This window comes from Silene latifolia, chromosome X (genome assembly GCF_048544455.1).
Source record: "Silene latifolia isolate original U9 population chromosome X, ASM4854445v1, whole genome shotgun sequence".
Classification (NCBI taxonomy): Eukaryota; Viridiplantae; Streptophyta; class Magnoliopsida; order Caryophyllales; family Caryophyllaceae; genus Silene; species Silene latifolia.
In genome coordinates this window covers 157,155,832-157,164,196 of record NC_133537.1, presented here as the reverse complement: position 1 = coordinate 157,164,196, position 8,365 = coordinate 157,155,832, and the positions used below count along the sequence as shown (strand labels likewise).

Sequence of the window (8,365 nt, the reverse complement as noted above, 5' to 3'; positions counted from 1 at the left end):
CCCTAAACCCTTTCCCTTGCTATTGTCATTCGAACAAGAAAACCTAAAGACACCCTAGAAGGGGACGAGTGAACCCTTTTTTTGGGGACGGGATCTTAGAAAGGGGACCGGGTGTCCTAAAACGGGACGGGAAAGGGTTTAGGGTTGGATTAGGCGGACCGCTACCGCGGGTCCGCCTAATCCAACCCTAAACCCTTTCCCTTGCTATTGTCATTCGAACACGAAAACCTAAAGACACCCTAGAAGGGGACTAGTGAACCCTTTTTTTGGGGACGGGATCTTAGAAAGGGGACCGGGTGTCCTAAAACGGGACGGGAAAGGGTTTAGGGTTGGATTAGGCGGAACCGCTACCGCGGGTCCGCCTAATCCAACCCTAAACCCTTTCCCTTGCTATTGTCATTCGAACACGAAAACCTAAAGACACCCTAGAAGGGGACGAGTGAACCCTTTTTTTGGGGACGGGATCTTAGAAAGGGGACCGGGTGTCCTAAAACGGGACGGGAAAGGGTTTAGGGTTGGATTAGGCGGACCGCTACCGCGGGTCCGCCTAATCCAACCCTAAACCCTTTCCCTTGCTATTGTCATTCGAACAAGAAAACCTAAAGACACCCTAGAAGGGGACGAGTGAACCCTTTTTTTGGGGACGGGATCTTAGAAAGGGGACCGGGTGTCCTAAAACGGGACGGGAAAGGGTTTAGGGTTGGATTAGGCGGACCGCTACCGCGGGTCCGCCTAATCCAACCCTAAACCCTTTCCCTTGCTATTGTCATTCGAACACGAAAACCTAAAGACACCCTAGAAGGGGACTAGTGAACCCTTTTTTTGGGGACGGGATCTTAGAAAGGGGACCGGGTGTCCTAAAACGGGACGGGAAAGGGTTTAGGGTTGGATTAGGCGGAACCGCTACCGCGGGTCCGCCTAATCCAACCCTAAACCCTTTCCCTTGCTATTGTCATTCGAACAAGAAGAAAACCGCAAGGCATGGTTGTTTAATGCATATGGATTGTTTTTTGATGCATCTACAACGCTACTTGATGCATTCATAAGGGTATTGCACCTTAAACCATCACCATTAATATTCGAACAAACGACATATACTGGAAATCTTTAAAAGAGACAAGAAAAGGTAAACCCTCACCATTGTTGTTACCAGAAAGCATATCTGGTGGTACTTGCTCGAACTCTTGGTTGGATACGTGGACTCGTCGACGTGGAGGAGGAATTTGGTCCGGCTTTGCGGGAGTACTTGGGTTGGGAGGATTATCTGACAAAGTAAGTAGGTTAAGAAGGCAGCTTATTTGAGGCATATACAGGGGTATTTTAATGCACTGAGATTATTTTTTGATGCATCTACAAGGCTGTTCCATAGATCCAAAAACTTCATGTAATTATGAAACAATGAAAAGCTCGATGATTAACAAAATAAGGAAAAGAAACTTCATTAATAAAACATATATCATCCATACATGACAAAGCTTTACAACATTGAAAATGGGAAAACCCGACTACATAATTATACAAAGGTGGCTTAATACATGGAATTATACAAGAGTACCACAAAAGACTGAAACTAGGGCAACTTTAAGACCTGAACCGTTAAAGGCCGAAATAGAGGAAAAAACCGAAAAAAGGCAAACTGGCCCGAGTTGCTAAGTCTCGTTGAAATGGCAACTAACCGTGTCACGTGCGAGAGATGGCGTGGCTAAAGCATGAAGCAACTCATTCACATGTGCACGTTCAAAGATCATCAAGAGCATTTAGATGTTCTCTTTGGAAAATATTTTTCTCTTGTTGATGATGCAGGAGCAATTTAGCTGCCAAATCTTCAGTCATAAAGCATTTGCATCGTTTATAAATTAGTTTAGGACCCCTACGAACAATTCTTACACCATTGATATCATTGGTCCGTAGAGAAATGCCATATGCATGTTCAATGCGAGGTGCAGTTGGGTGTATGAGGAAAAGCTGAGACCAATTCCTACAGACCAACGCCATATTTGCCTTATCTTCGTTAAAATCTAGTTGGTTAAATATGTTAGTCACTAGATCTTGATTATTGAAAACATCATCAAGTAGGGCTTGATAACAGTTGTCGGTAAACTGAACTTTGGCTAAGGGAGCAAATGACAAACCCATAGCCTCTTTTTTTTCACTTATGTAATTCTTGACAAAAAGTGCTTTATCTTCTTCATGAATATTGACTACCCACCCCTTGCACCAATTGGCCATACTTGGCTATGTATAAGTAGTTGACCAGTAAGAGAATGACCTACAAACATCACAAATTGAACTCTCGAATGAAAAAACTAGAAATAGGAACGAGTAAGGAAAAGAGTACAAGCAGTCCGTCATTTGAAAAGCACATAAAGCATGCCGAAAAACACTAAGATAAATTCAGGAAATATCACATTAAGCCAAAGAATACAGTAATGCATCCAAGTTTAGAGAGAGCATTAAAATGTAGTCTATCATTATTTTGGGGAAGGAAGGGATGAAACATAAAAATAGACAAAACTATGCAGGTTTTCTTACAACATACTTTGGTCAACAAAGATCATTTATAGTTGAGTTTGTTGGGTTTGGTGGGAAATAATCTTTCACTGATCGACCTCCTTTTATTTGTGTAATTTTGGCTGGTGTGTTTTTCTTCCTTGCAACAGTTTTTCGCCTCATATCTGTGAATGTATTGACTGATGTTAACACAAGTGAAATTAGAAATTTCGGCAAATGCACAACCGAGAGCATTTAGATTTTGGTAAATATGCAGATTTTCCGAGTCAAGGGCACTCTACTAATTAAGCATTGGCACCTTATCGACAATGAACCTACTGCTAATTTTAAAGTGACGACGTGTTTGATGCGGACAGGGCCTTATTTGATGCACATTGAACCCTATTTTATGCACGCTGTACCTTATTTCATGCACGGACAGAGGACAAGTATCCTAAAACCTCAACTTACTTGGCTAAAAAATACTGAAAACAACAAGCAACTCGACTATTTTTTCAGATCCAAACAATATAGATCATTTAAAACCAAAAGACTCTCACAAAATACAGAAATTCAATTATCTAAAAGTACTTGAACATGCAATCAGAATAAAAACTCATAAATCCGCAAATTCAATTATTTAAAATTACTTGAACATGCAATCAGAACAAAAATGCAGAAATCACTAAACTATAAGCAACGTATAACTCTGATTTTCTATGCAAATGTGTTCAACACATTAAAACTCTGAATTTCTGTCCCGAATCTAAGAATTCATTATAGAATAACAATTAAAATACCTTAATTAGGGAAATTACTACAAATTAGGGTTAATAGTTTAATAAGAATTGATGAATCTCGGAGGAATTGATGAATGTCGAAGGGAAAAATACATGCATGATAAAATTACAGGACAATCGCCATTATCGGAAGCATAGTACCTGAATTAGTAGGAATGAGATTGATAAATCTCGCGAAAATGCTCCTGACGAATGGATTGAACCGTAATATGAGAAGCAGGTGATCGGAAACGATGAAGGTAGGGTAGAGATGAGCAGCGACGACGATCGGAGAAGACGAACGGAAATGGCGACGGTTGGAAACGCGGATGATGAGGGTGGTAGAGAGAGAAGAAGATGAGTGAGAAAGGGAAAATTGGGAAATGATTGAAGTTGAAGGGTTTGGGAGTTGAGCGCGTAAATTGTAATATTATTAGGATTATTAATTAGTAATGTTAATATTAGTAGTATTATTAGTGGTTCTCATGGTTCTCATCATCCTAGTGGTTCTCATATGATCCCGAATCTATATATATATATATATATATATATATATATATATATATATATATATATATATATATATATATATATATATATATATATATATATAGGAATGAGATCATGTGAGTATTACTTATATATTTGAGGATTGAGGATTAATACTATGATAGGTATTTAGGATGAAAACAAGCAAGGGCAAATTTGTAATTTAACACTTGCCTATATAAACCACTTTTTACAGTCAAAACCGTTATTTCCTCCTTTTTCTTCTTCTCCCTTCAACTTCTCTCTCTACTGTAGCTTATTCCTCCATTGTTGAGCTGGAAAACCCTAGAATTTAGGCGTCATCTCCGTTTTTCGTCCTCATTCTTCACAATTATCATATTATTCCAATTAGTTCGTTTGCTCAGGTACGTAATTGGCGTTTTTCGTCCCTAAGTTTCGAATTCGTTGTAACATTACTCTGTTTGTTCTTCTTTCGTTTGAATAATTTGAATTTCATCTTGCTTTTGTTTGTTATTTTCAATTTAATTTTGTGTTTTCTAAAACTCGGTACGTTTTTGTTTTATTTCCAGGTTTTGCTGCTCATTCTTCACAATTATCATATTATTCCAATTATTTCCTTTATTCAGGTACGTAATTGTCGTTTTTCGTCCCTATGTTTCGCCTTCGTTGTTATCTTACTCTGTTTGTTCTTCTTTTCGTTTATATGCTTTGAATTTCATCTTGATTTATTTGTTATTTTCAATTTACTTTTGTGCTTCCTAAAATTCTGTACGTTTTTGTTTGCTTTCTAGGTTTTCCTGCTCAAAATCTCTGCATATTCAATCATCATTGCGATGTCTGGTATGTTATTCTTCTTAATTTTGTACTTTCAGCGTATTCTCGAATCTCTGCGTATTCTCTCTTTATTTTGTACTTTCAGCTTTCAATCACATGTTCGTTATACTTTTGGTACATATTTTTTGTTCATTGACGTTCTTATTTTGCTCAATATGTGATATTGTTTTCTACACCTGGTGATATTGTTTATGTTGATATGTACCATTGTATATTCACCTTTGTGATATTGTTTTTCAACTTCATGTGTGATATTGTTCCAGAGTACGTGATATTGTTTTCCTGGACATGTGATATTGTTCAGCCACTTGTGTGATATTGTTCCTGCAACATTCCTTGTGATATCGTTTTCCATCTTCATGTGTGATATGTTTCCCAAACAACGTGATATTATTTTCCTGGATATGTGATATTGTTCAGCCACTTGTGTGATTTTGATTTCGTCCATATCTTTAAGACTTTTTCTTGTTATTTTACATTTTACTTTTCTTGCCAGATCCTACAAGTAATGTAACTTCTTCTTCCTGAATGATCTTCATGTCTCTGCTATTACCTCTAAAGATAGTAATGATATTGTTGAGTCCTCAATTACTTCTATTATTCTGATTGAACCACCTGATGCATCTAGTTCTACTCCACATGTTGAACAACATTTTGTTCCTTCTCGTGTGCATCAACTACTTTTGGACTCCATACCTGGTGGTAGTGAATTGTGGACAAGGAATGTTGCACCTGAGTTTAAACCTTATATTGGCCAGTTGTTTGGGACGTTGGAAGAAGCTATTAGTTTTTATGATGTGTATGCAGAAGCATGTGGTTTTGAACCTAGGAAGTCTTCTCAAAAAAGGTCTGTTTCTGATGATGTGAAGTATAAATTTGTTGTTTGCAACCGTGAAGGTTTTAGAGATCGTAAGAGGAAGGCTACTGTTTTAGATAGTGGAAAGGAGCAGGCAACTCCCAGGCCTTTTGATATAAGGAACACTAAATTAACTAGGATTGGTTGTACTGCTATGATTGAGTTTTGCTATAATGGGGATGGTTATGTTGTTTTTCAGTTTCGTGAGTGGCATAATCACCGTCTTTGTTCACTTAGAAATCAACAGTTTCAAAAAAAAAACACAGGCACCTCCATCTTTACCATAAAAAGACAATTATTGATCATTCAAGGGTTAATCAAGGGCCAACAAGGGCATTTAGAAATATCAAGGAATATGTAGATGGCTATGAGAATGTTGGAGCTCAACTGGTTGATTTTAAGAATTTTGGAAGGGATATCTAATGTTTCATAGGAGACCGGGATGCTCAACTGTTTGTTAACTATTTTGAGGATAAACGTGATACCACTGAAGGTTTTTACTTTGCTTATGAGGTGGATTCTGGTAAATGCTTGGTTCATGCATTTTGGTGTGATGCAGAGTCTCGTAGAAACTATGCTTTGTTTGGTGATTACATCACTTACGATCCAACTTACAGTACGAATAAGTATTGTATGCTTTTCACTCCTTTTACTGGCGTAGACCACCACAAAAGGTCAGTTACTTTTGCTTCTGCCTTGCTATTTCATGAGGATGAAGATTCGTTCACGTGGGTCTTTCAAAAGTTCCTTGATGCTATGGGACAGCGAGAGCCACACTGTATAATAACTGATCAGTGTGCTGGAATAAAGCTGGGTTTGCGTGCTGTCTTCAAACATGCTAAGCGCAGATATTGCATGTGGCATATCATGCAAAAGCTTACTGATAAGGTTGGGCCTGTAATATCGAAAGAGACTGATTTTGTCAGCCGTTTGAATGCTATTGTTTGGGATGCTGAGTTAGAACCTCTTGAATTTGAAGAAAAGTGGTGTCAGTTGGTCAATGAGCATAATCTTGAAGGTAATTCCTGGTTGTCAACCATGTTTAGAAAAAGGAGAAAATGGATCCCAGCTTATTTTCGTGATGTTCCTATGGGTTGTCTCTTACGAACAACTCAACGTTCTGAGAGTCAGAATAATTTTTTCAAGCGTTTTGGAAATGCACATGGTACACTTGTTGAATTCTTGATGCGGTTTCAAAACGCCATTGATGTACAGCGCCATACTCAAAAACAACTTGATAGAGACGATGATTGTACTCTTCTACAATTAGCGACTTCTCTTAAGTTGGAAGCTCATGCATCCAAGGTTTATACAAATGCTGCTTTCGCAGATTTTCAAGTAGAAGCTTCTGCTTCTATTTGTTCCCTTAGTGTTGGTGGCTTCACACCACCTGCAAACGATGGAGAATTAATTGGTATTGCTGATGCCAGAACGCAGAAGACCTACCAAGTCGTCTACAATTCTCTAACGAATGACGCTGAATGTTCTTGCAAGTTGTTCAACAGGAAGGGTATTATTTGTAGACACATTATATGGGTTTACTCTGGAAAACAAGTACACACTTTGCCCGATAAATACATTCTTATGCGGTGGACCAAGAATGCACATAAGATCCCTCTTTATGGTCCACGTGGTGAGTTAATTGAGGATTTTAACGCCACTGATTTACGAATGATGGAAATGTGCAAGTTATGGTCAGAGTTCTACGCGACCATCAGTGTGCTCAAGAATGTGTCTACAAAGGACATCACTGATCTTGTTGACACACTTAAACAATTCAGGGTGAAAGTCAATCCGCAATCAGAGTCAATGACCAAAGAGCAGGAGTTGGAGATGCTTCTTGGGTGCAGTTCCTCAACTGAGGTGAGGATTCTACCACCTCGTCAGGCAAAGAACAAGGGTAGGGGGAAGAGAATGATCTCCAAAAAGTAACAATGCATAGCTAAAGCGGAGAAGCCTAAAAGGCTTTGTCGTAATTGCAAACAAATGGCTCACCATGATAAACGTAACTGTCCTAATGCTTTTTTACCTGATGCCGACAATAAGGTATGTTCACCATGAAAAGTCTATGTATGAAACTTTTTATATATGCTGTATGGTCACGAGTCAGAAACAATACCACATGTTATTTAAAATAATATCACATCTTATACTAAACAGTATCACTATTTGACTATAACAGAATGTGATATTATTTGAGGATAACAGAATGTGTCAACACATCTGTCTCAACTTTCTTTTATATTTTCCTGGTAATTTTAGAAACAATACCACACCTTATTAGAAATAATATCACACTTTTGTAGTACACAAAGATCACCGCTGAGGATAACGAATGTGATATTGTTTGTAATTGTTCTGAGATAGAAACAATATCACACTTTATTTGAAATAATATCACTCTTTATATAAAATAATATCACTGTTTCACCTTTTTGTATTTTCAGGGTAGTTCAGATGAGGATGATGCTGATGATGGTTGATCGGTCGAAGGAGTTTTTGTTGATGGCGCTCATTAATTATAGCAGCAGCAAATAGACGACATTCTTAGTGACTAGTATATTAATATAGACCACAACATTCATTAAAGTTTAGATTATACTTTATTTTATATAGAAAATACTCGTACTCGGAGAATATTTGATTATTTTATTTGTCTCAATTGTCTTGTTTTTGTATTTTGTGATACTGAGAAACAATATCACACCTTACATTTATATATTTCACATCTTACTTTAAACAGTATCACTACATCAGAACTACTATATATGCCTTTTGCTTTAAGATTTTCACATCTTGTGTTTTGTGTGTTGTCAAAATATGGCATTCATAATATGCTTCAGCTTTTCTAACACAATATCAACTTGTGTACACAACAATATCACAACATTGTGAA

The 8,365-nt window shown here is 37.6% G+C and overlaps 1 protein-coding gene across 1 annotated transcript; it reads left to right on the top strand.

Annotated features, from left to right (window-relative positions):
- Positions 1–3,523: 3,523 nt before the first annotated feature.
- Positions 3,524–7,401, top strand: LOC141618661 (protein FAR1-RELATED SEQUENCE 9-like). Its single transcript, XM_074435749.1, has 5 exons — positions 3,524–3,529; positions 4,349–4,405; positions 4,571–4,619; positions 5,175–5,672; positions 5,903–7,401. The coding sequence occupies exons 1-5, from the start codon at positions 3,524–3,526 to the stop codon at positions 7,399–7,401; spliced, it is 2,109 nt and encodes a 702-aa protein (XP_074291850.1).
- Positions 7,402–8,365: the final 964 nt, after the last annotated feature.

Excerpts from the sequence above, each read along its gene's own strand:
- LOC141618661 (XM_074435749.1), top strand. Across the intron at positions 4,406-4,570 it reads CAATTATTTCCTTTATTCAG|GTTTTCCTGCTCAAAATCTC; the intron begins GTACGTAATTGT and ends TTTGCTTTCTAG. Across the intron at positions 4,620-5,174 it reads AATCATCATTGCGATGTCTG|ATAGTAATGATATTGTTGAG; the intron begins GTATGTTATTCT and ends TTACCTCTAAAG.